Source organism: Equus asinus, chromosome 20 (genome assembly GCF_041296235.1).
Source record: "Equus asinus isolate D_3611 breed Donkey chromosome 20, EquAss-T2T_v2, whole genome shotgun sequence".
Lineage (NCBI taxonomy): Eukaryota > Metazoa > Chordata > Mammalia > Perissodactyla > Equidae > Equus > Equus asinus.
In genome coordinates this window covers 99,355,561-99,382,982 of record NC_091809.1, presented here as the reverse complement: position 1 = coordinate 99,382,982, position 27,422 = coordinate 99,355,561, and the positions used below count along the sequence as shown (strand labels likewise).

General features: G+C 36.8%; 1 protein-coding gene across 48 annotated transcripts in view; it reads left to right on the top strand.

Annotated features, from left to right (window-relative positions):
• SOX6 (SRY-box transcription factor 6) overlaps nt 1-27,422 on the top strand; it is a 571,438-nt gene that overhangs the window by 448,498 nt on the left and 95,518 nt on the right. For 32 of the 48 annotated variants that reach the window (XM_070491207.1, XM_070491211.1, XM_070491215.1 and 29 more), the window contains 2 exons: nt 7,028-7,107; nt 8,568-8,690. In XM_070491207.1, the coding sequence (XP_070347308.1) occupies nt 7,028-7,107; nt 8,568-8,690 (203 nt within the window). The remainder of the gene's footprint in view (nt 1-7,027; nt 7,108-8,567; nt 8,691-27,422) is intronic. The other 16 variants (XM_070491232.1, XM_070491233.1, XM_070491227.1 and 13 more) reach the window with 1 other exon arrangement.

Below are 27,422 nucleotides of genomic sequence, written 5' to 3'. Positions count from 1 at the left end.
CCAAAGATTTACTCCTGTGTTTTCTTCTAAGAGTTTTACAATCTTAGTACTTAAGTCTTTGATTCATTTAAGTTAATTTTTGTATATGGTGCAAAGTAAGAATCCAACTTCATTCTTTTCCATATGGATATCCAGTTTTCTCAGCACCATTTGTTGAAAAGAGATTCTTTCCCCATTGTAAGGTCTCAGCACCCTTGTCAATTATATGATTACATAATCAATAACATATATGATACATCTGTGTAGGTGTTTATTTGTAGGCTGTCTGTTTTGTTTCATTGGTCTATGTATCTGTTCTTATGCCAGTACCACACTGTTTTAATTACAGTAGCTTGTAGTAAATTTTGAAGTCAGGAAGAATGAGTTTTCCAGCTTTATTCTTTTTCAAGAGTAATTTGGCTGTCAGGGCCCTTTGGAATTCCATGTAAATTTGAGGATTGGCTTTTCCATTTCTGTGAGAAAGATTGTTGGAATTTTAATAGAGATTTCACTGAATGTATAGATTGCTTTGGGTGGTATTGACATCTTAGCAATGTTGTCTTCCTGTCCATGAATATGGATGCTTTTCCATTTATTTAGGCCTTTTAAAATTTCTTTCAGCAATGTTTTACAGTTTTCAGTGTACAAGTCTTTTGCCTTCTTGGATAGATTTATTCCTAAGTATTTAATTATTGTAGATGCTATTACAAATAGAACTGTTTTCTTAATTTCCTTTTGGATTGTTCATTGCTGGTACATAAAAACAACTGATTTTTTTGTGTTAATCTTATACCCTGCAACTTTGCTGAATTTGTGTATTATCTCTAATCACTTTCTTATAGATTCTTTGGGATTTTCTTTATATATGGGATCATGTCATGTGCAAATAAAGATAGTTCTACCTCTTCCTTACCAATTTGGATGGCTTTTTTCCCTTTTCCTTTTTTTTTTTTTTTTTTGCCTAATACTGCTGGCTAGAGCTTCCAGTACAATGTTCTAAAGCAGCAGTGAAAGCAGGCATCATTGTCTTGTTACTGATCTTAGAGGAAAAGCTTTCAGTCTTTTACCGTTGAGGATGGTATTAGCTGTGGGTTTTTGATAAATATTCTTTATCATGTTTGGAAAATTTCTCTCTAATGCAAATTTTCTGAGAGTTTTTATCATGAAAGGGTGTTGGATTTTGTCAGATGGCTTTTCTGTGTCAATTGAGATAATCCATATTTTTCCCCTTTTTTTCTATTAATGTGATGTAGTACATTGATATTTTCTTTTAATGTTGAACCACCCTTGCATTCTTGGGATAAATTCTGCTTTGTCATGGTGAATAATCCTTTTAATATGCTATTGGATTCAATATGCTAATGTTTCGTTGAGGTTTTTTGCATCTATATTCATAAAGGATATTGATATGTAATTTTCTTTTCCTGTGATGTCTTTATCTGGCTTTAATATCAAGGTAATGTTGGCCTCATTACCTCATTGTTGAGAAGTGTTTCCCTCTTGTTCAATTTTTTTGAAGATTTTGAGAAGGATTAGTGTTAATTTTTCTTAAATACTCAGTAGAATTTACTAGTGACGCCATCTGGTCCAGGACTTTTCTTTGTTAGGAGGTTTTGATTACTGGTTCAACCTCTTTACTTGTTATAGGTCTGTTGATATTTTCTACTTCTTCTTGAGTCAGTTTAGGTAATTTGTATGTTTCAAAGAATTTGTTTGTTTCTTCTAGACCACCTAATTTGTTAGTGTACAATCGTTACCTAATGCTTCTTTTTAATTCCTTTGTTTCAGTTAGCATTTATTGACCACCATTTATTTTCCAAGATATGTATGTGTATGTATACATATGTGTGTGTATATATGTACATACATATATTCTTATTTAATTTTCATAACAACTCAGAGATATAAGTGGCATTATCTTTATTTTGTTAAAAGAAAAAAAGAAATTAAAAGTCAAAGAAGTTGATTAACTTTTCTAAGCTTTCAAATGTAGAAATTAATAGAGAATTCAGACTGAAGTTCTCTGATTTGATGTTTTACACTTTTGCAGACCTGGTCTAAGTTTGTATGACATTAAGAAAAGTCTAGCTTTTTTTTTGCTGTGAAAAAAATGTGATTTATATGTTTGGAGTTATCAAAATGACATCTTGTAAAGCTAGCCATTTCCACCTCTTCCAGAATATTGAAACAGAGGTGTGTAGTCACTATTGCTAGAATACTTGATTAATTAAATCTATCTGCTTGAAATCAAAGTATTTCTGAGGTTCTTCAGATTGGTACTCTTAATTTTAAATAACAGTATTGAGGTCCAAGAAAGAAATATGTTCACCCATGTAAACTAACCTAGTTTTATGGAGATCAAGATTATTTTAATTGTGCCCTCCTTCATATATGAAGGCTCTATCATTGATGAGCTGTCAATAAAGTATGAGCTTTGAGTTGTTCTGTTAAGTTGATTTCCTGTAATGAGGATGGATTTATATCAGTTCATCTACACTCATTTCTTTAATTGCTGTTGTGACAAATTCCATGGATTTTCATGTGATTGGCCAAGGGCCTGGATGCATCTATGAAATAAGTGAAGAAATTAAGATTGGTTCTTGATTCTTAGCTTCTTTAAAGGTATGAAAAACAGGAGCTGGCCCCGTGGTGTAGCTGTTAGGTGTGCACGTTCTGCTTCGGCGGCCCAGGGCTGGCTGGTTCGGATCCCGGGTCTGGACATGGCACCGCTTGGCAAGCCATGCTATGTGGTAGGCGTCCCACATATAAAGTAGAGGAAGAGGAAGATGGGCACAGATGTTATCTCAGGGCCAGTCTTCCTTGGCAAAAAGAGGAGGATTGGCAGCAGATGTTAGCGCAGGGCTAATCTTCCTCAAAAAAGAAAAGTATGAAAAACAATGCAGATCCTCTTAGAAAAAGTGCTGCAATCAAGACTCGTCTCATCATTGATCTACTCTTTGATGAATAGAGAAGGAGAAATTTAGCAAGAGAAATAAAAGCATAGTGATCTCAGCAATATACTATAATCTTTTTGTGCACTTTTTCTCAGAACAAATTGAAGGTTTTATTTTTAGAATTCTACATGTGTCACCCATTAACTGCTAACTTTTGCTACAGTGTGGTATCTCATAAAGGTAAATTCAGGTTGATTATGGCAGTCCGTTAGAATATAGAGAAGTTGTGATATTTTGCTATTTTAATTCCTATATCCAAGCAAAATACACAGTGGCATCTCCGAGTCTATATTGGTGATTGTGACTGAAATATTTCCGTATTGTAGCAAGAATAACAGTAGCTCATAAAAGTGGGGTCCATCTATAAGTTGTTTGGCAACTTAAGTAATTTACCATTATCCTATGATTCCACCACACAAAAATCTGTGAGATAGTTCGGAATGTGTAGTGTATTTTTCTTCTGTTTTGGAGGGTGGAAAATGAGGCATGAATTAGAGTCTCACATTGACCTGGTTACTGAAGAATCTTAGGGTTCTGTCTCCTAGTTTAATGTGTTTTTCTTCTCTACTCCTCTCAAGCTTTCTAAATGATTTCTTCAATAGGTTAATATCTGACGTTAATGTCTCAGAGGACTACGACCATCCCAGTTCCTTGTCTTTCTGAAGAATCAAAGTAAATGGATAGAATTTTGCCCATGAGATTTTTGACTGTAATAAAAAGTGAAATTTACGGGGCTAGCCTGGCAGCATAGCAGTGGCCCAGGGCTTCACTGGTTTGGATTCTGGGCGTGAACCTGTATGCCGCTTATCAAGCCATGCTGAGGTGGCATCCCACATAGAAGAACTAGAAGGACCTGCAACTAGAATATGCAACTATGTATTGGGGCTTTGGGGAGAAAAAAAAGAGAGGAAGTTTGGCAACAGATGTTAGCTCAGGGCCCATCTTCCTCCAAAAAAAAAAAAAAAGAAGAAGAAGAAGAAGAAGAGATCCTGCCTCAATCTTGGAATCTTGGACACGGTATATTTACAAAAAGGGAATTTACATCTGAATTACGCAAACTAGCAGTGTTCTTGCAGGAGGTAGCCTGAGTCTAATGGGTCCTACTTTCTTAGTACAAGCTCCCCTTTTTCCTGTGTTTATCTTAATAAGTTTTGGCTTCACTTCAGTTTCTCTGAAAATTAAAAAATGTGCTTTCTCTCATTCAGGGACTCTTGCTGTAGAGCTGCTTTGATTCCAAAGAAACGTGTGTATCGTGACAAGTGAAACTAATATCAGGCAACTTTTCCATGGGTTTAAACCCTGTTTCGTATTTTTTCTGTAATCTTCAAATGAAAATAGTCAGTTGGAAAATCTATAAGGCTGGAAAGATGGATCTATGGGATGGCATCATTTCCCAAATTGGCTTTTGGAGGTTGTCTCCTTGCACTAGAGGTAGCAAGGGCCAGATTACAGCAGTGCCGAAAGCCGACCTGTCCCAACAGGCTTCGTCTTCCTTTGTACAAAGTTTTAAAGAATGGGTCCTCACGCAAGCATTTCAAATCCAGAGACAAATTTGAAAAAAATTGCTACAACATGTTGACTGATTCCTTGCCAAGTCAGCTACTGAGAACTTTTTCTTGATCGACTCTTACCAAGAGAAAATTAAAGGGGGGTTAAGCACGTAACTTTGTTCTGAAAAACTTAAACTTCACAATACCCTAAATCCCCCTCCCTCTGCCATTTGTCTCCTCTGCTCTTACACTCGCTCTTTTCTTTGCCCTTATCTGCTCCCTCTCCTGCCTTTTCCTTTCTCTCTCTTCTGATCATTCACTGTGATGTACTCTGTCGCTCTAATGTATTCATTTTTACTTTTAGTATTGATACAATGACGTGTTCTAGAGAAATAGCTTTCCAAAGATTATACTCAGATATACAGATTCAGACCAGCAGAAAAGTTAAGAACATTTTAAAAATATGCTTGTCAGCAGTGGAAAGAAAGCTGTTTGTAGCCAGCAGGTGAGCTGGAGAGTACTACAGGGTGTGGTAAGATAGTAATAAATTAACTGGCAAGCCAAAAAGTATAAAAAAAAAAGTTCAGCTATTTCATAGCATAGAAGCATGACAGCTATGAAAAAAGGAGTGCCCCAGGGAATTCTTTTAGAGTTTGATTTTTTTAAATATGTTTGACATGAAAAATGTTTTAGTGCAAATAAAGCAACTGGTATTAAACTTACAGGGAGGGGGTTGTGGTTTAGAGTTAGTATGAATAATGCATGATATTTAAAGAAAGAACAGCTCTAAAGTGTTCTGGGAGGCAGTCCATGTTGATGGCTGGAATGATGATTTTTTTCCCTATTTTTGAAGCATCATTAATTCAGCATCGTTTTGTGATTTTTTTTTAACCTGATAAGGTATTGACCAAAGAAATACTATTTGACTTAGATTAGGATATTCTTTCTTTAGATAATTTCATTTAAATATCAAGAAGATCAGTAGAATTATTTAAGCATAAAGCAACAGTCATTTAATATAAAAAATAATTTGGCCTAGTTATCTTTTTTAAAAAGTTCCTGTAGCACTGCAAACCAAAATCAACCTCATGGAAGGGGAGAAACAAGATCAGATATTTTGAACATTACTCCATAGGAGACCAGCACAATATAGTGTTAGTGAATACATTGTAGCAGCGCTCCATATGCAATCAGAAGCCAATTGTTACTGGACTGTGTACAAGCACACACTGTGCTCAATGGTCTGATGAGGTATTATGGATATGATGCAAAGAGACTGTGTAGATTAGAAGCTAACAATTTGTTAAAAGTGAAAGCAACTTAACATTTACATTGGGCCAGCTGAATAGCACTTCATGTGGCAAGCAGGATGAGTTCCAAGAAACCAGGGGCACCAGGAAGGCTCCAGGTATTAGTGCCCATGCAGAAAAAAGAGGTTTTATTGCTTTCCAGTTGACTACATTTATTATTGTGATTCTTTCTACACTGTCTCTTCATTATTATATTCCGCTTTCAGTGTGGAAAAGTTCATGCAAAACAGCACGATTATTATAAATGTCAAAAACGTGTGGAGGAACAGCCTATTAAAATATAGCCTAGAGAGAGTACATAACACTGACTTTAAATAAGTAGCTGAAGCCAAAGGGCTACTCCATTAAATCACTGATATTGTGTAATTTATCTACAAGTATTTTGATTTCAGTTGCCACTATCACAATACATTCCTCATCACATCTCTTGGTTCTGGAGGTCATGGCGCACAGCCTGTGTTCTTAGGTCAAAGAAGATACTTCCTCCCCCTATTTAGGAGTGATCTGGACTCAGAAACATGACTGCATGCTACATGCAGGGATGTAACACTGATCTCTGCTGAACCATGCCCATTCTCTACCAGACTTTTAATGCAGACATCCCACGTAAAATCTGTGATAATTTAATCAAATCATCATCAGAGGATAAGTGACAAGTGCCTAGTGCACATGATTCTGTACTGGGTTCCGCCAGAAGTTAATCCAAAAAAATATGGTTTCCACTCCTGTTGAGATACTAGGGATTTCACAGAATGTTGGCAGATAAGATTAGCTTCCCTCTCACCCCTATCAAGTTGAAGAGGTTGCATTTTTAAAATTCTTTCTTTATTTTTTATAAAATAAAGTTTAGGGTTATGGACAGTCAATAGCTCATAATCTTTTTTGGACTCTAATACTCTGCCTTACCTACCAAGCCAAAACTTTTTGTTGTTCTATTATAAAAGCCTTAAAGCTTTCTCAGTGAACTGAGTGTCAGCCTAGCTTTAACATATTTTTTTACTCTTAAAAAAATGATGTATTACAAGATTTGTAGTGGAGTGAACATGCTTGAATTGCACATTTAATTTTTTTAACATCACATTCATGTTTTGCCAGTTTGCCTACCAGCTATCTGTTAACAAAAAGTTCCAAAGCAGCACTGCAAGTCTGTGCTCAACTCAGCCCTTTGTTTCTGCAGATGTTTGGGCTTAGAGCAATGTGGTAAAGCTCAGGCAATCCAAGGACCATGTTTGTACTTGTCTGCTGCGATTCCCTGTGCATTGTCTAAACCTGCATGCATTGTTCTTTCTGACAGGTGATAACTACCCCGTACAGTTCATTCCATCAACAATGGCAGCTGCTGCTGCTTCTGGACTCAGCCCTTTACAGCTCCAGGTAAGTGCCAGAAGAAAAAAACGTGGGATACAAGCCAGGACTTTGGTGGAAAACTGCTAACCAGCTGTATGCTAAATAATAGCCTGAATGTTAAATAATTTTTTAAGCATAGCCTAGAAGGATTAACACCTTGTGTACTTACATACTGCAAATAGAAGAGAATGTTGCCAGTTTCAATATTTTTAAAGGAAAAATGACATTATGATTTAGTGCTATATGTTCTCTATCAGGTGAGTTAATGGTTTTACAATTTTTATGGCTAGTTGTTAGTGGATATGTATGCTTTTTCCTTATCAATTTTTCATCCACATCTCTATTTATGTCCAGATTAGCTTTTACTCATAAGAGTCAAAACAGAACATTATGTGGGATGTTTTCCTTCTCGCAGCTCATAGAATTGGGGTTTTTATTGCCAAATTACTTTAGCCATTTGGTAAAATATAAACATACTGTCCCTGAATATGAGTATCCTTGTCCTCATCCTCGTCTTCATGTGAGTCAAAACTCTGGGCACGGTGTCTGACCAAGTTCTGGGTTAATGTTCTTTACTTATAAAGCTAATCTTGGAGACAAAGTATTTTGGAAGCTGAATAAAAAATCATTTGCACTTTATCTTCTTCACAGTAAAATGAGGGGTTTGCAATAGGGCTAGGTCATCTTTACATCCTTCTACAACTGCCATTTTGATGGGAAATTGACTTTGAATGTGAATATATATTTTAATACAAAGATAATGTCATTAAAATAATGGTTAAACATTCAGTATTTGAAGAGTTAGAAAATATATGATAATAAACAACTTAAATTTCAATACAGTGGAAAGTTTAAAGATAGTTTTTTATTCTTATAATTTACTGTGATTATTTTTATGTTTTCTTAAATAATCTAGGGAATAGCATCTGGCTAGGCATTTTTATTTCTTCTTTGCCATTCCCTGTATGACTTGAACACAGAAAATGTACAAATATTTTGCCATGAAAAAACATCATTTGAGCCTTACAAGTAAAGAACTTTTGCAATACTTTGAGAGGTTTTTGTTGTAAGCCTCATCCAGAAAGCCTTGAAGATATTACCTGTTATGAACTGCCTGGCAGAGCTAGAAATTTGCGTAACAGGAGTAGCAGCCCTACCTCTCTTCCAAACCTCCCCCTTTTCCACAACTAACACTGGAACTTACTGCAGTTGGTAAAACTCTACAAAAGCCCCCTCAGAGTAAACCGGATCTGTTTCTCCTTTTCCCATAGCTGTGCTTTACCGTTTCTTCTCAGAGGCAGAAGTAAGAACCAATACCATTGTTCAATCCTATAACGAAGTTTCTGTGAAAGAGGGTCTGGGTCCTAAACCTTCTACTTTCTAGACTTTGATGTGGTCTTTACCCTGGATTTAGAAATATGTGTTCTGTTTCATGAGTTCTGACAGTATGTTTTGTCTTTTTTTTTTCTGAATATGCTACTAAACAGAAGGGTCATGTCTCCCACCCACAAATTAACCCAAGGCTAAAGGGCCTAAGTGACCGTTTTGGCAGGAGTTTGGACACCTTTGAACATGGTGGTGGCCACTCTTACAACCACAAACAGATTGAGGTATGAATGCTTCCATTGGCGCTTCATTGGGTGGGGGACTGGATTGTTCGGTCATAGTCTAGGCTTTTTGAAAAAGTGGCAAGCACTCAAACTAAACTTTAAAACATAATCTTTCACTTTTTATTCCTCCTAAGGAGGCTGATTTTTGCTCCTTTTTTTTTTTCAGAGAAAAAGGCAAACCCGAAACCAATGCCCCTGAATTAGGTTTATTATTGCTATATATTTAGGCAAATTCTTTATATTAAGAGTATCTTTAAAACTGTCTTTATTTCCCTTACTCTTTTACTTTTTTTTTCTTTTTGGTGAGGAAGATTGGCCCTGAGCTACCATCTGTTGCCAATCTTCCTCTTTTTGCTTGAGGAAGATTGTCCCTGAGCTAACATCTGTGCCAATCTTCCTCTATTTTGTATGTGGGACACCACCACAGCATGCCTTGATGAGCAGTGTCTAGGTCCACACCCGGGATCTGAACCCGCAAACCCCAGGCCGCTGAAGTAGAGTGCATGAGCTTAACCACTATGCCACCAGGCTGGCCCCACTCTTTTCCTTTTTTTAACGTATAGTGCTGTATAGTGTTTAAAAAACACTTCAACATTTTTAAAAATTTCATTTGACCATATAACAATGCTGTAAAGTTGATAAAATATGATCCTGCATGTATAGACAAAGCAAAGGAGGTTCAGAGAGGTTGTTATTTAACCAAGGCTACAAAATATTCACGGAGTCAGACTTATCACCCAGGATTTCTAACTCTGCCTAATTCCGATCTCCTAAGTTAGTTTTCTCAGGTTGAAGTCAGAATGGGTGCCTGGGCCTGACTGGTGGCTTTTTGCCCCTAAATTTCTGTAGTATCCCTTTCATATTTAACTTCCAGTAAAGCTCTTTGTTGTTTTTGTGGGATATTCTTGCTACTTGGGAAAAGATGGCTCATGTGGCTCTTTTGAAAACTAAGCCCTTTTCTGCTACAGAGACCCAGTCGTCCTCTCTCCAGTTTCATGCTTCATTCCTCTCCTGTATCAATGGAGGCCCTCTCTGGGACTATCAGATACTGGAGAGTTGCCAGCTATGTGTTGAATCACAAAAAAAAAAATGGAGACAAGTTACCTCAGACTGAAACACACTTTAACTTTCTGAGTTAGATCTAAGACTAAATTTTACATGCTAACCTGGGATGGGAAATTCAATTCAAAAAAGGAAAATAATTACATCCAACAAAGTTGTATATTCAGCTCCTATTGGTTCTGCCAGTCGATACATATCAAATAGTGTGTAATCAATAAAGTGTCCCTTTGACATTATCTTCTTCTCTACTGCTTTTGAACCTGCGTTTTTGGAAAATGATAGAGAAAACTCACTCCTAAGAAGAAAGAAGAGGACATGATCAAAGACCACCTTGGAAGCAGCCTAAGGAAGAGTTCCAGGGCTTGTTGCCCGTCTCCTTCTTTCCTTTTCACTTTGATATAAGAGGTATACAGGGGGTTTCCACGTGACCAGACGTGACCAGGCATATACTGTCAGAGTATCTGCTGTCTTCTTTACAGGCAGAAGGGGTTTCTTTTCTAAGGCTTTCTTTTGGCTGTAAAGAAGGTGACATATTTCTGGATATTCTGAAAATCTACTGTGCTTAGGAGTGCTAAACAAAGAGATAACTGGACGTTAGGAACAAGCCTTTCTATGTGATGACAGTTAGCAAGCTGACCCGCTCAGGACAAATAGTTTGTTAAACTTTTAAGTGCTTGGAAGAATGTGAAAGCAGGTGGCCTGGGCTCAGAGTCAAGACTTCCTCTCTTCTTTGGCTTTTATTTTCTCCTAATAGAATAAGTTCCATCCTGTCAACCTTCCCTTAGCCGGTTTTCTACTCAATCTCTTTTTTTACTAATTTTTTGCTTAGGTTGGCTTTTTACGCCAACCCTCCACCCCCTGCACCCCCGCCATCAGTGACCCCTGACGCTGTCAAATCTGGCTTCTGTTGGGTTTTGAAAACCATGATGTCATTTATGTGAGTGCCAGATCTATGCAGTACTGTAGCAATGCTGATCTGGAAGCACAACATATGCCACGTGTCTGTCACTTTAATTAGTCTAAATAGAGAACCCGTTACAGTGGAAGCCCTGATGGCTTTATAGTTTCAGTTGGGCTGGTTTGAGAGTTTCCTGGGTTTTTGTTTATTCTTGCTCTGGTTTCTTGCTTCCATTTTTTGCACCTTTTTCCTGCATGTCAGGAAACCTTTGCTCTGTTTGCTTATATGGTACACTGGTTAGAAAAGACTGACCTTACTTGAAAGGCAGGTTTCCCACTTTCCTGGTGTGAATGTAACGTGTTTTCTGGGACGTCCGTGAAGAGCACAGTAGACGCCATATCTAAGCTGCTACAGACACTGACATTGTAAATCCTGAGCAAAAGTAGAGAGAAAATTTAATATCTTGCTTTCTTGATTTTAAAGTCTACTTTCTTTTCTAGCTAGGGTTTTCTCCCCTCCTCAACAAGCTAAAATGTCATAACTCTGTCAACAGTCATGAACATGATAAATTGTTCATACTAAGGAAGTATTGCAATTGTGTTAACTGATTTTATTTCTAAACAAAGATTTTTAGGGAGAAAAACCCACAACACTTACATACCTCCCCCTCTCCCCACCCCCAGCCTCCACACATCCTCTAGTGCATTGTTCAGACTGGTCCTCTCTACCTGATGTTATAGTTAGTTTGTCCTTCAAAGGTTGTCACTTCTAACATTAATGAGCCTGGCTAAATCGTAACAGAATTTATAGTTATACCCTGGAAACCTGAAATTTTGTTATCAAGAAGAGAAAAGGGATTTAAAGTGTAAAGACCCTTCTTACATATTCCAGTTCTTCCTTTCTTTGAAATAAGGAAGATTCAGGAAAGACTTTTTTTTTGGTATTCTGTGCTGATGTAAGGCATGGTTTCCTCTGCCTCAGGGGCACAATATTAGGAGAGAGAAGGCCGAAGAATGCTATTTTTAGTTGAACAGTTCAGCAGATGGAGGCATGAATACTCATATATCTGAAGGTTGAGGGGCTAGAACCATTAATTTTGATAATGTATTTAACCCTGGGAACAATCAGAAACTGTAATTCTAAGGTTACAGTGCTTTTGACCTTTAGAGAACAGAGGGCACTAGCTACAGTAAACAATATATTATATTGCTACTTATTCCAATTCTCTACCCGTATAAATTTCAGGACCAGTTGCCATTTGCTTTCCTCAGCGATGTTAGCATTGGTCCTTCAAGTAAGTCAAAAAGAATGTTAAGGAAGGGGGACCAGTATAATGAGGCAGTCATGTAAATATGGCCTTTAAATAGCTAAGATGTTAGATTGTTTCTGAAGAAATATTGTCTCAGAGACTAAGCTCCGAATGACTTTTTTTTAGTGAAAAAATGGGTTTAGTAGACTGATTCATTTTATGTGATTACTTTCAATAGGATGAATCCTTAAAGTAATTTTGTTTTGTTTTGTTTTTAATTGGGAGTAATGTTGCCTCATAGTTGTAGCTTATGTTAAACACAATCTGGTACCATATCATGCAAAGTGATACACCTGTCTCATGCCTTCTTATTAAATGATGCATGCTTCTCTTTAGCAAATACAGCAGTTAAATATCACACAGCTTAAGAATTTCTAATTAAAATATCTCCACATGTCAGCATATTGGTAATGTATTATTTTAATCCATTTATTTTGTTTATGAAACAGTGACATATGTTTAGATTGTGAAATATATGAGCCTTAAAAATCACTTTATTGAAGAAAATTAATTCCTACACTACTGTCTCGGTAATGTGCTCACTCACCCAGTCAGTCACTGGCGGCACTGCCAGTCTTAATGTTGGGTAGACACACTTACTAGTTTTATCTGCATAACAGTCTTGGGAAGAAGCAATAACAGTTCTTTTTCTTAGCTCCAAGTGATAGGGTTTTTCTTTCCCTCCTTTTTTCCTTACTCATTAATTCAAACCTGCCCCCACCCTGCCAAACACTTTTTGTTGCTTTTTTTTTTTTTAATACAATGAGGGATGGGACTGAATGTATGTCTAAAGGGATTCTGAAAGCCCAATCAAAATTAAAAACAAGCTAGTTACCTTTTCAAAGTTAGACATAGTAATTTGTTTGTCAGCAGGGAGATGTTTGGGTCAGCCCTGAGATAAAGTGACTGTCAGCAGTTATTCGTACAAGACAAGTAATTTCACTCAGTGTATTACTGACAGATTGCTCACTTCTCTGAATCACCAGAGAAAACAAACTTAATATTGTTACAGGCAGAGTTTCTGTCTTCATTAGCCTCAGAGAATGATTTTTATCGAGCATTCAAAGCCTACCAAGCTTTAGTTGGAACATATTTTAACAGACAAGGTCTTATAATGATAGTATGGGTGGTTGCCTAAATGAGAGGAAGTAAATATGAAAAATTTAAAAATATCAATATAATTACATTTTCACTTTTATAGGCATTATGTATAGGTTAGGGAAGATTAGGGGAAAGGAGTTTAATTAGAGCCTTAAACATTAGGAAAACCTATCAACCATAAGTTATTCTTAAATGAAACTGTTAAAGTCTTGCCAAATTTACAAAGATGGAGGAGAACAATTGAAGTTTTTGCAAAAGTGAATACAAACACATATTTTATTTAAATGATATTGTCAAATTTCACGCTATAAATGGAAAGTGAAGAAGTGCCCGTCAACCCTGGGAATGCTCTATTTCTATTTCAGTTCCAGCCTGAATCTTTATGATACCGTGTGTGGATGCTCTTCTCTGGCTCATACTCTGTCTTCTTGTTTGCAATTGTAAACATGCTGTAGAGGAATGAGAGGGTGAGTTAGCTTTGCTGGGTAGGATTTGGAGGTTGTGATTTCTAATAGAGAGTTGAATAAAGAGTTGATTAGAGTGACCAATTACTGGCTACCCAATGGAGAAAAAGGAATGCATTGATTCAAAGCTTTTTTTGAGGATGCCAACCTTGGGTTTGTGCTTTGAGGAGAAATGCTTGCTTTTCTCTTAATCAGCCTTCCCTCACCCCCTTTGATTTTAAGTGTGATGGAACTTGTGAGGACCATTACAGCTGGGATTAGGTGAGCTGTGGACTAATGGAATGAGCTCCATTTTGGAATCAGAATCATGGATTAGAGTTTCCATTATTACTTAATTCCTATGTTGTCTTGTACTGTTCTTGAATTGCCTTCTTTTTTCAGTTTTTCTTTGTTAAGAGGAGATAATATTTATTCTCAAGGTAGTTTTGAACAGTAAATGGGATAATGAGACATGTTTTAGATTTCCATCAGAATAGAAAAAATCTGTCCAATGTCCCAATAAGCAGTCAATTCTACTCTAGCTTTCCTGCCTAAGTGCTTCTGAGGGGCAGCTCTAATCTATCGGAATGTAAGCTACTGAATTCAGGGATTTTTGTCTTTTCTGTTTACTGTTGAATCCTCAATATTGCCTGGCACAGTATTTGGTAAAATGAATTAATGAATTTTGTCTTTGGTGGTCACCTGGGACCCAAGCTTCTTTTATTTTCTTTTTAATTTTCTAATTTTTTAAAGATTGGCCCTGAGCTAACATCTATTACCAATCTTCCTCTTTTTTTTCTTCTCCCCAAAACCACCACAGTACATAGTTGTATATTCTGGTTGTAGGTCCCTCTAGTTCTGCTGTGTGGGACACTGCCTCAGCATAGTTTGATGAGCAGTGCTAGATCCGTGCCCAGGATCTAAACCAGTGAAACCCTGGGCTGCCGAAGTGGAGAATGTGAACTTAACCACTCGGCCACGGGGCTGGCCCCTCAAGCTTCTTTTAAAACATTTTTTCTGGATATGTTCGGTCAAGTGTTCTGTATTTAGGAGGCAATATTTCTTGCAAACAACTTTTCAGTTCTAGGTAGGCTTCTTAAGGAAAACAACAGGTACTGAGTGAATCCTGGTGGAGGTTAGAGAAAGATAGATCAGAAAAGGGCACAAAATGTGAACATATTTCCTAATGTTTGGAAATCTGACTTATTGTATTCAATGAAACAGAATAAGTTTATACCAATCCGCAAATTAAAACATTGGTTAAACTGGATTTTCTTTTAGAAATTTGATTTTCAGTTGCCTTTAAGGTAATATCTAAAAGTTGAGAGAGTATGGCTCTTCTCACATAAGTTCTGTTAACCACTGTGTTTAAGTTATTTGATTGATGGCATGTTCAGTCAGACTTGCAGAGACGGTTTAGCAGGAGCCCAGGGCCTTGGAATTACAAAATAAGTGCAGTCCTCTGTCTTTCCTAATGTAAGATTTCCACCAACATTCATTTAACTCCAGCCTCACTAATGAATCCACTCAACAGGGAGCTCCCAGTGTGTGAATATTGTATTTAAATAGACTGCTTGTAAGGTGCAATGGTTTCTAAAGTAGAGACAGGTATTTCTATTCCTCTTTTTACCAAATTGAAGTTTGGAGATATTCTTTGGTTGATATTATGTATCATATATCTGTATGTGTTATAATGAGCTACCTTGGAAATCAGAGAGATGAAGTGATTAAGGATATATTGGAAGGTTTGAAAGCAAAACATGCTAATGTTTTAGAAAATGCTTCACTCCAATTTCCAACCATAGAATAAGTTAGGATATACAGCATTTAGGAAATCTAAATCAGGAAAAGATGTGATGAAATATTTTGAAATCTCAGGTAACAGAACAGACTGAGCAGGACAAAAACATTTGTTTAAACCACTTTATTGAGGTCTGATTGACATACAAAAAGCTGTACTTATTTGAAATATACAACTGGATGAGTTTGGGTATAAGTATACATCTGTGAAACCATACCACAATCTATGCCACGAATATATCCATCACCTCCAAAAATTTTCGCCTACCATGATTATTATTATTATTTTCTGTGGTAGGAAGATTTAAAATAAAATCTACCCTCTCAGTAAGTTTTTAAGTAAACAATACAGTATTATTAATATAGACTCTATGCTATACAGTAGTTGACTAGGACTTATTAATTTTGCATAGCTGAAACTTTGTTCCCCCTCACTAATACCTCCCATTTCCCCTCCCCCAGCCCCTGGCAATCACCATTCTACTCACTGTTTCTGTGAGTTTGACTATTTTAGATTCCTCATAGAAGTGGTATCACATAGTATTTGTCCTGTGTCTGGCTTATTTCACTTAGCGAGTTCATTCATGTTGTTGCAAATGGCAGGATTTCCTCGTTCTTTTTTTAAGGCTGAATAATATTCTATTTTATTTATATACCACATTTTCTTTATCCATTTATCCGTCAATCGACATTTAGGTTGCTTCCATGCCTCGGCTATTGTGAATAATGCTGCAATAAGCATGGGAGTGAAGACACCTCTTTGAGATCTTGATTTAATTCCTTTGGATATGTACTTGAAAGTTTCAGATCTTACCTTTAAGTCTTTAATCCACTTCAAGTTAATTTTTGTGTATGTTTTAAGATAAAAGTCCAATTTCATTATTTTGCATGTTGATACTCAGTTTTCCCATCACCATTTATTGAAGAGACTATCCTTTCCCCATTGGGTATTCTTGTTACGTTTGTCAAAGATCGTTTGACTGCACATGTGTGGGTTTATTTCTGGGCTCTCTATTCGGTTCCATTGGTCTCTATACCTGTTTTATGCCAGTGTCATACTGTTTTGATTACTGTAGCTTTGTAATATATTTTGAAATCAGGAAGTGTGATGGCTCTAGCTTTGTTCTTCTTGGTCAAGATTGCTTTTGGCTATTCAGGGTCTTTTGCGGTTATATATCAGTTTTAGGATCGCTTTTACTATTTCTGTAAAAAATACCATCGGGATTTTAAAAGAGATTGCATTGAATCTGTAGATCACTTTGGGTAGAATGGACATTTTAACAATATTAATTCTCCAATCTAAATATATTTTTTAATGATATTTTGATTAAAAGAGATTAAGAAGCTACAGTTGGATGGATTCCCCTCATAGCTCCAGTGGAGGGATAAGACTTCTGACCAGTAAGGCTAGCACATGGTTGTTACTACTCTGTCAATTCTTCCTTTCTGCCAATTCTTTTCGTATTTACATAAAAGTTCATATGCTGAAGGTATGCATGTTTGTGCAAATCCATCTAAATTGTAAATTCAGGGAAAATTTGTAACAATTTAAGCTTTCTGTACCAATGTGAAAATATCTTGCTTTGTTTTGACTGTTCTAGATCATTAGGATTAGGACAATAACTAGAATCTCTTATGTATCTTCCAAGCACTAATAATGGATTCTTTTCTCAATTAAATGTAAATAAAAAAGCACTAAACATCTACTATTTACTCTGTACTGGTTGCTGTGTAGATTAAAAAGTCATTCTGTTCCATTCTTTCATTCCTCCCTTATAATTGATGACATCAGTAGGGTCATCTTGAATCTAATTGAGAGGAATTAATTTAACATTATTTTTTTCCAATTTTATAAACACCAATTCCTGTATATTTGTAATCATTTATTGCAGGTTAGCTAAGTATTTGCGTTTCCTTTTCATAGACTAACAAATGGAGGCAAAATAAAGCCAAATAAATTTCCCAAGACCTGTACCCTCTTAGTCATTTTGTGAAGCAAAGACTTTAATGAGACTTTTTGATTTCCAGTAAACTGCATTGAGTTCACTCCTTACTGTGAGTTTCTCTTGTATCACCAGCTATAATACCTGTAACCAACCTTCGAGGTCATGATATATAAATTGACCTAGACCACGATCCTTGGTACCTTGTCAGTGATTTCCCTAATGCTATTGACCTTGAGCAGTATGAACTAAAACAAAAATAAGTAAATGCTAGATGTGTATGAAAGTTTTATTGCTTAAAATGTATATATGTGTATTGACTATCTCAAACACTACAAAGGCAAACATACAGTGCTCATTTGAAGCCAGTTTGAAATAGAGCTGCTTTGAATCTAGAAAATCCATTTTTGAGATATTTATCAAGTTTTTACTCTAATTCACTTATTCATTTAAATTAAAGAAAGAAGTATTACATCTTTTCTTTTTAAATTCTTGCTACTTAAAATTACACTTGTTAGCTTTGAATAAGACTGTTACAATGACATAACACTCATATCTTAAAGTTCAATCAAAATCATGCCTTTAAAAGGGAGTTTATAAATGATCATGCTTAGGAAATTTGAAAAAGTTTGTATGAAAATCCAAGCATAACAAATTCAATCATTCAGTTATTCAACAAATATTTATTTAGTGCCATTAAGTGCCAGGTACTGTTCTAGACCAGTGGTCCTCAACCAGAAGCACTGTTGCCCCCTAGGTTCAGTTGACAATGTCTGGAGACCTTTGTGATTGTTATGGCTTGGAGAGGGAGTGGAGATACTACTGGCGTCTAGTGGGTAGAGGCCAGGGATGTTGCTGAATACCCTACAACGCACAGGGCAGCCCCCCGCAACAAAGAATTAGCCAGCCCAAAATATCAGTAGTGCTGAGGCTGAGTGAACCTGTTTTAGATACTGGGAAAATATCAGTAAATAAAACAAAGTCCTTGCCCTCGTGGAATTTACATTCTAGTGGGGAAAGGAGAAAATAAGAAAGAAGTCTAGTAAATAATAAAGAGTTGGGATTGCAAATCTTACTCATCTTAACAGAAATATCCCACCTACCAATCTACCCATCCACATGAATCTGGATGGGCAGATTTTTAAAAATTGAGACCTGTTTGGTTGTTTATCCTCAGTTTTTTGTTTCACTTTGATCTTCAAAACTGAGACTTTTATTCTAGCCAGTCGTTTTTGGCTAGAACAGTCACAATTCTCCTCAGGCTCATCTTTTCAATTGTATTAAGCACACCATATACTCTGGCTTTCAGTAAAGGAATATTATTTCTGACTGTAATAGTATATAAGCCTATCTTTCAGAGTGAAGTAAATATGAAATTTGGTGAGGACCTGGGAGCTTTTCATTAGTTTTTATGGGATGCTATTTATTGAGATCCCATAGGATGAGTGTAATCACTCTCAGCAGAGAACTTGCATTTGATGTGTGAACTGGATATTACAAAAGAATCCAGACTTTCTTTCTAAAAACCAAACCAAATAGATATAAGAAAAATATAAACATATGCATATACATACATATACATAATACATATTATATAGTCTTTTGTCTTTTACAGTTTCGTAGGCAATTTGTACTTAGGCTTTATAACAAACGTGCTTTAATATTATCCCTATATTTTAGAAGAAGTAGGTGAGACTCAGATGGGTTAAGTGACTTGGATCAGATTATTCATCTATTAAACAAAATAAGACTGTAATAGATGATTTAAGTGCCTTTTAAAATTTACTTCTTGCCCAGGATTCTTGGCTTTAAACTCTGCTGACTGGTACGTAGAGAGCACAGTCATTTAGAAGCTTTCTTACATAACTTATTCCCCTCATTATAATATTCAAATGAATTTAAAGTGATGTAATTAAATTACAAAAGGGAAAAATTTCAAAGTCAACATGACATTCTCGGATCCCAAAGAGTTCATGTATTTTCCAAACTTCCAGCTAACTGTCCAGAAGAAACTTTAAACCTAACAGAATTTAACAAGAATAAGAAGAACTATCATGAAATCTGTCTTATCTTATTCTGTAGCTTTCTTTTGAGGAAAATGCTTAGAATGTTTTTGCTGAATGCCAGAGCTCTATTCTTTTGAGAGTTTCCAGTGCTGTCCTATAATTTCGAAGTTTCGATGAGTCTTCTGGAGTAGCTGGGGAGTGTGTCCTTGCCCGTCCCCAGCCTGTGCTGCCCTCTGAGCATGTTCAGCAGGTTGCATGCCAGCAGATGAAGCAGATGTTTGACCATACTGGAATGGAGCGCCTGCTGCATCAGGAGCTGGGGATTCCTCTTGACATCTGGACGTTGCTGGGTCGGGATGCCTGCCTCAGGCCAGGAGGCTGCGGGAGCTGTGGGGCAGAGAGCACAGAGTCATTGCTGCTCTTTAAGCGATTAGTGCACTGAAGCAGCAATAATGTTGAATTATCGCTTGGCTGCTTTCTTCTCAGGAATCTTGGGACAATAGGAGAGTCAGGAAGAAGCATTTACAGTAAAGTCATGTTCAGAGAGACAAGACTAATTATAGAGTATTAAAGAGCTTTATTTTAAATGATTTAGTTTACAAATAGCTCTGGACAGTGTATGAAACTTTTTAGAACCATAAACCTGGTAGCTTAAAGAGACTTTTCTAATTTAAAATGGCTAGTACAGAGTTGTTATTTCAGCAATTTCCTAGTTTTAGAGTTTGTTCAAGTTGTGCCACAGAAGATACAGCATCTGCTAAAAAGAGAAAATACACTAATACTTGTAGCTGCTAGGGAAAGATTCTCTCTCTTGAGGGGAAGGAAGACTTTTAGATAAGAGATTGACTGAATTTTGCACTGGCTTTTACAGTTTCACTTTATCATACTGAAAACTCGCCTGCATTTGCTACGCAGGGCTGAAACCATCTGTTACACCGATTTCCTTTATGGTATGTGTTATTTAAGCACAATGGATGTGGAAATGGGTAGTTTAAAATGTATTTTGCTATGAACAGTTGTCACATTATGTTGTTTTTCCTCTTATAATTTTTCATTAGTGAGACCTTGGTGCTCAAAGAAGCCTTCTTATAAACAGATTATGGCCATTTGTGTTCACAGTAATGTATTGGAGAAGAACGCTATGTTGCTCTCACTTAACCTCTCGTACTCTAAGGGGGTTGTATTTAATTAACACTGGTGAGAGGCTGACCTGAGAGGCTGTGGAAAGTGATTGAGCTGCGTTTTCCAAGCTCAGCTCTAGTCAGCTGGGAGAGAAATAAAATAAAAAAAAAAATTAGAAAGTACTATTTTCTGAAATTCCCTCTAACTAAGCTGTATTTCAACGGGCCATTTAATGCTCAAATGGACAAAGGTATTACTTCAGTCATTGAATTGTATCAAACTCCTTCTCAGAGGCGCAATTTAAAAACTCTATAGGAAAAGTGGTTTAGCCTCACATTCTCAATGGATTATCACTTGGTCTGCTTAAAAAGAAAAAAACAAATAAATTAAAAAAAAAATAAAAAGGAAGGACAAACACTGTCACTAAATGGAGTGGAGCATGTGCCCCAACAGGTCCTTGCCTCACTGGGATTGCCCTCCAGAGTTCAGGAGCTCCTTCGCCTACATAGAAAAAGAGATACCTCTCTGCTGTTGACCTGCTCAGAACATCTTCCTCAGGTCCAGGGAAGTGTTTGCTCCAGGGCCCAAGGGGCAGTCCCTGAATAATGAGTAGTTGAATAGTTGGCTTAGACATAACACAACAGAGAGTGGGGGCAAGAGCAAGAAGCTTTGTTGAGATAGTAGAGGTCTGGATGTGACTGTGATGTGGATAGTAGTCATCCACTTTGAAATCCATTTACCAATAGTTTTAATAAAGAGGCATTTCTTAGTTGCAGAACAAAATAGTCATACATAATTCTTCTATATCCAACCATGCCATTCCTAATGTTACATCCACCTCTGCCACATTTCCTGATTATGAAACATTGTCACCAAATAAAACAGGAAAATGACTGTATATCATCAGGTGATGATTTGCCTCCGTGTATTGGAACAACATGCTTTATTTAGCAGCCAGCTTGCTCTCTGACATGTTTTCTGTCTATACAGTAGTGAATGACTTGGAGGTTTCAAGAAAGCAGTGCTTCTTGGCTCCACAAGACTTCTTCAGTTAAAGGAGCTTATGTGACCTTAAGCTAATTTTCTCTGAACCTCCATCTCCTCATCTGTGAAATGGGGATAATGACACCTCCCATATTGTCAGGATTAAAAGAATTACACTAAGCCAGTTGCCTAGCATAACGTCTGCTACATGGTAAATGCTCAATAAATATCATTTCTCTCCACACCCTTATACTTGTATCTCTCTTGCTCATCCATTAATTTAACACATGTTTTTAAAGCATGTACTGTGTACTTAAGGTATGCTGTTAGGCAAGTAAGCTAAGCAAGTTCCCGCCCTCTTATAGTAATAGTCTAGGGAAGAAATCAATTAAATGAGTAATACTTCCAAGTGATAAGAACAGATAATATATGGCTGATAATTTGGTGTATAAGTATGTAAATATGCATATTTATTGATTAACCAAGCTGGTTGTATATAGACTCTTTGAGATCTTTTTGTCCTAATGCCTATGCCTGATGACCACTCCTGAATTCAGAAAGTACGTGGCCCAGTGCAGTGCTCTTTAGCAAGGAGTGATGGCCAGGCAGCAGTTAAGGTACTGTAAACGGGACTTCCCAGCAATCAGGAAAAAATGCCACCATATTGAATGGGAAGCCTTCCCAAATAGACAAGGAGATTGTAAAATTACATAGATTTCCAGAGCTAGAAAGATCCTCAGGGGCCTTGAGGGTCAAATCCTAACTCCACCATGGTTTTCATTACTTGGGCAAATTAATCTTCCCGTACCCCTGTTCTGTTAAATGGGATTAGAAATAATACTTACCCCAATAGGGCAGTTGTGAGGAATAAATAAGAAAACGCTTGTGAAAAGTGCTTTACACCCTGTCAAGTGTTATGTGAATGTTTTAGTGTTACAGTTGAAGAGACTGAGACCCAGGGAGTTGGATTAACTTGACCAAAGCCACACAGCTTGTAAGTGGCCTGGGTTAGGATGTGCAGAATTGTGAGGCAACGGTGTAAAGAGCTAAATTTGGTTGCTTCTTGTAAATAAATTTTGGATGAATTTAACTGAATTGAAACAGATGGCTAAGAGGACAGTATATCTCAAGCTTTCACCTATTCTAGGGGGGTAGGGATGAGTTTTTGTAGAGATATATTTTTTGCAATTGAATATACCAACCTAATGAAGATTATTCACTAAAAAAAGCAAAATAAGACATATTAAAGTATGAGACCCCATAACAGTGCTGGTAATAGTGACAAGGGCAGAATATAAACTTATATTAACATGAAAAGAGGATGAATTGTTTAGTTAGTTTACACATGCATTGATTCCCCAAATGTTTATTAAGTGCCTGCTGTGTAGTAAGCACTCTGTTCAGTTTGGGGGATACTAAGATCAGTAGAACATGATCCCTGCCCTCAGAGGGCCCACGATCTAGTAAACAGTGTGATAATCATTAAATTGGATGTGTTTCCAGAATGAAATTGCTATGGGAGGAGGAAGTGTTAAAGCTCTGCCTGGAGAAATATTGGCAACCTTCATGGATGGGGTGATGTTAAAACTGAATCTTGAGAGCAGGAGTCCACTAGGTTTCTAGGGGAAGGAGACAGAGTGGCAGAGATGTAGAGAGGAGGTAACGCACTCTAGACAAAGAGCACAGCCTGCCTGGGGTCGGAGAAGCAATAGACAGCATGGCACACGCAGAAAACGACAGTTTGGTACAGGCCGAGCGTACAAGAGCAAGTAGGTGAGACTGGAAAGGTAAGCGAAGGGTCAGATCACAAAGTGCCTTTTACACCACACTTGGGAGTTTGCAGTGCTTGTGGTAGACGTGATTTTATTCACGCCATAAATGGTAAAGTGGTATAAGGTATAGTGAACAACTTTATGATGTGATATTTCTCTATTAATTTGATCTCTAGTTTACATTTCCCATTACACTAGATTTAATAGTTAGGGAACTATGTTTGGTAGGGTTCATAGTCCCTTTAGTACAATGGTACCCTGTGGCAAGTGAAACTGTGCAAATAGTGTAATGATACACGCAGAATAAACAAAACTGTTTAAGATTGAAGCAAAGCCAAGGTCCAACCATTTCCCTGGGATTTGGGGAAATCTTGTAATCTGCAGATTGTAGTAAACCCAATCATATTAGCACATTGCTTCTCAGTGGATGGGCCTTGATACTATATTTCAACCAAATGATGAAGCAAGGAGTAAAAATCTATAAAGAAAAGCTATGGTTCTTCTAATTGTTAATGTCTTGCAATTATGCCCCTTTCTGGAATAATAAAGTGTTCCTTGGCAGAGGTCAGGATCTCTGCCACTGACTTATTTAACAGATCCTCTTAACATCTGTCCTGCAGACTGTGCACTTTATTAGCAGACAAGAGACCCAACAGACTCAGCCTGCTGTGTCCCTTTTTCACATTCACACAGCTGTGGATTAACTCAGACTTTCCAGAAGAGGACCAACCAGAAGGGATAGTAATGTTATTGGCCGATTCTAAAAAGATGGGAAAACAGAGCAGAAACAAATGTTGCCCTAGTACAATTCAGTGTTTTTAGGGTGACAATTACCAGTCTGTTTTAAAAAGGAATAAAAGAAGCCATTTCACAAAAAAAGGAAAGTCTATTCATATCTGTGTGGGAACCTAATCAGGCTCTTGTTTCCAATGACGATGACTCCACAGTTGCACCAGGTCTGCGACAAGAATGCTCCTTTTGTATGCCGATAATGTGGAAACGATAAAATATCCTTTAGGAGACGTATGTGTTTACATCATGAGATGTGTTATTTGACAAAATGCTTTGTTCTCCTCATATTTTCCATGCAGAGTTTCATGCTGGGTTGTTTGGCTGGAAATCTTTGATTAACTAGAATTAGTTGCTGAAATAAAATAGACACTTGTTTTATGAGTCCTCTTGCTGAGCTGTAAATTATAGAAAAACATATAAGGAGTGACAGAAAGAAGTGCTTATTTGAACCTCTGACCCACGACAGGCGCAAAAACATAAGATTATTCCTTCAAAGAGCTGCATAGAGACATAAATATTCCGTGGTCCACTCAGAATTATGCCCTCTTAACAAACTAAAGCTAGGATTTTGCATCTCATAACAAGAGTTTTCTAGGGGTGTTACAGTAGGCTTAGAGGAGATATTAAGATTCCAAAAAATTCCCCCTAAATTAGGGCTTTGAATGCTTCAAGGTTTTTCTCTGTCCAACAATGGGCAATGTAAACAAGAATACAACGAAGTTCCTTTTTCCTAAATGAATAGCCAAAGGTGGTTTCCCTTTTTCTGGAGAAGTGGTATATTTTATGAATCTTAAGGCTTTCTCACAGCCATGTTGGCCCTTAGTGTGAACATCTTAATTGTGTGGAGCATAGTCTTTGGGTGCTAGCTCAAAGGAATGGGCTGGGAGGGGCAGACGTTACTAAAAGCAGAACGGAAACTCTATTAGCCTAAACGCTTCCCGTGTTGCAGGGATTGGTGTCCATTCTGCTCAGGAATTTTTTGTTTTTTTGGTTAAATAATTTTATAAGATTACTTTTAAACTTTTAGTTAACATAGAATCTTTTTCCAGGGCTTTACTGCAAGCAAAGCCTACCTAACTGTCCTCAGTCAAAACTAATTATGATGGGTGTGTTACTTAACCTCACTGTGGTAATCATTTCACAATATATATGTATATCAAATCATCATGTTGTACAACTTAAACTTACACAATGTTATTTGCCAATTATATCTGATTATTGAGATATGTATACTTTATATATATGCTTTATAGCTAGAAAAAAACTCTAATTCTTCCCAGTGATGGTGTTTCAGTAGTAATTTGTAAATGCTTCCATTATACTGTTTATCATATTGTGTCTTTCTCCCTCTTTCCTTCCTATCCTTCCTGTGAGCTCCTGAAAGACAACTTTGTAGTTGTAGACAACTTTGTAGAGTCTTCTTCATCTTTGTATCCCAAATAAACTTTTGCTAAATTGAAGAAAAATTCCGAGTGTTTTTCTGAATAAGGTCTTTGGAGTGACATCTCTTAAAAAGAATATACAGATAAGAATAAGAGCCTACAAGTCTTGAGTCTTTCTAGCATTCCCCATTCTGTTATGTGCATTAACTCATTTACTCTACACAATGATCTTTTGGGGTAGGTTCTATTATTTTTTCTGTTTTAAAGGTGTGGAAACTTCAGGCCCAGAGAGATTAAATAACTTGCCCGAGATCACATAGGTCGCAAACAGTGGCTCTGACTGAAGAGTGTGCACTCTTAGTCACTGTGCTATGCTGCCTCTCAGAGCAACACATAAACTTTATTTTTCTAAGTTTCTTCTTCAGTCCTTAATATTAACCATTACCTGCTTCATCTGCTATAAGGATTTTTCAAGGTGGATTACTGAGATATGATTGTATCATATCTAGTGACAATAAAGCACGTCATATGCTTATTATACACTATTTAATTATTTTTACTACGGCTGCTCTGTATAAGGTATCATTCCTTTCTGCTAATTAGGGAGTAAGCCATGGGTATTACTGTAGGATACAGATGGCATATTTACATACTGCAAAATATGCTGAAGTTCTCCAATTGGCAATACTAATAATTTGCAGTTTAAAAAATGACAGTTAATGGAGGTGGCTCTGAAACAGAGTAAAGCATTGATTTGAATTTAAAAAACACAAAAGAAAATATAGGAGGAAAGAAGAGGATCTTTCTCAGTACTTCTTGCTGAGTTTACTTGATCACTTAAAAGTGAATTCAAAATATATCCTCCTGTCTCTCAATATTTGTTACAAATGCACATTTCGTGTTAATATTATTAATATGAAATTTCTGTTTAATAAATCTGTACATTTCATCATAGGTATGAATTTTATTCATTAGCATGATTCTTGTGTTCAATCTTTTCCTGAGAAATTAAAAACCAAGTTCAGTTTAAATATAGTAAAAACATTTTCATATAACTACCAAGTTTATTTCCAACCAGCAACATTTGTTCTGTCCATTGAATAAACTGGAAAAAAATTGCATTTAGAGAATATTATATTTTCCTTTCATGCAATTTTGTTTTCCCAAGTATATATTTTTAACAATTTAAATAAAAACTTTTTTCATTGCATACTTACCCATATTTGTCTTCATTCTGTGTTGTTGTAGAGGCTTCATTATGGACGGAAATCGAAGGGCATAGAAGTTGAGCAGTTGTAGAATATTTTTCAAGCAACAGCATCTGGTTTCTTGGCAGTCATCATGGGCCAAGGCACAGCAGCCCTGGCTTATCTCCAGATTTTCCTGTGGGTATTGCTGAGGGATTTCCAGGTCTGCCATGTTGTTGTAATGGTGTTTCCTAGAAACCAGAAAATGGAATCCAAAATCTGTTCGATAATACACAAGGTCTACATGATCAGGCCCCTTGCTATCTTCTTGAAACCTGACCTATTCCCTTTGCTCACTCATTCTGCTCTAGCCACACTGGCCTCCTTGATGTTTCTCAAACGTTCTAAGCACAAGCACACCCTCGCCTCAGGATTTTCACCTATCCTTTGCCCCTGCCTGGGATGCTATCCCCAGATAATGACAGGACTTACTCCTTCACTTCTTTCAGGTCTCCACTCAAATGTCCCCTTCTTTTAGTTTTCCTGACGTCTTTATGTTTAAAAATCCCCCCTGCATATTCATGTACCTGGACAGTTTATGTTTCATAGCACGTATCACCACCAGAGTTACATATCTATGTGCTTATTTCTTTGTCTTCTCCTCCCCACTCCCTTCTCCAAAGTCACTGCTCACTTCTGTCTTCCCAAATAGTACCTGGCCAGTGGTAGCCACTTAATAAATAACTTTTGAATGAATTTGAACCAAAATTCACCTTTTGATTATAAGAAACAATGCCTTTAAGTATTGGGGACCTAACATATTCGTTTACTAAAAGTATTTATTGAACTCAGCACATGTGCTTAAATATATAGAGTCATTGAAAACTTCCCTTTGACTTAATTTATGAGAAATAGTGCTTAGATGTCAAAT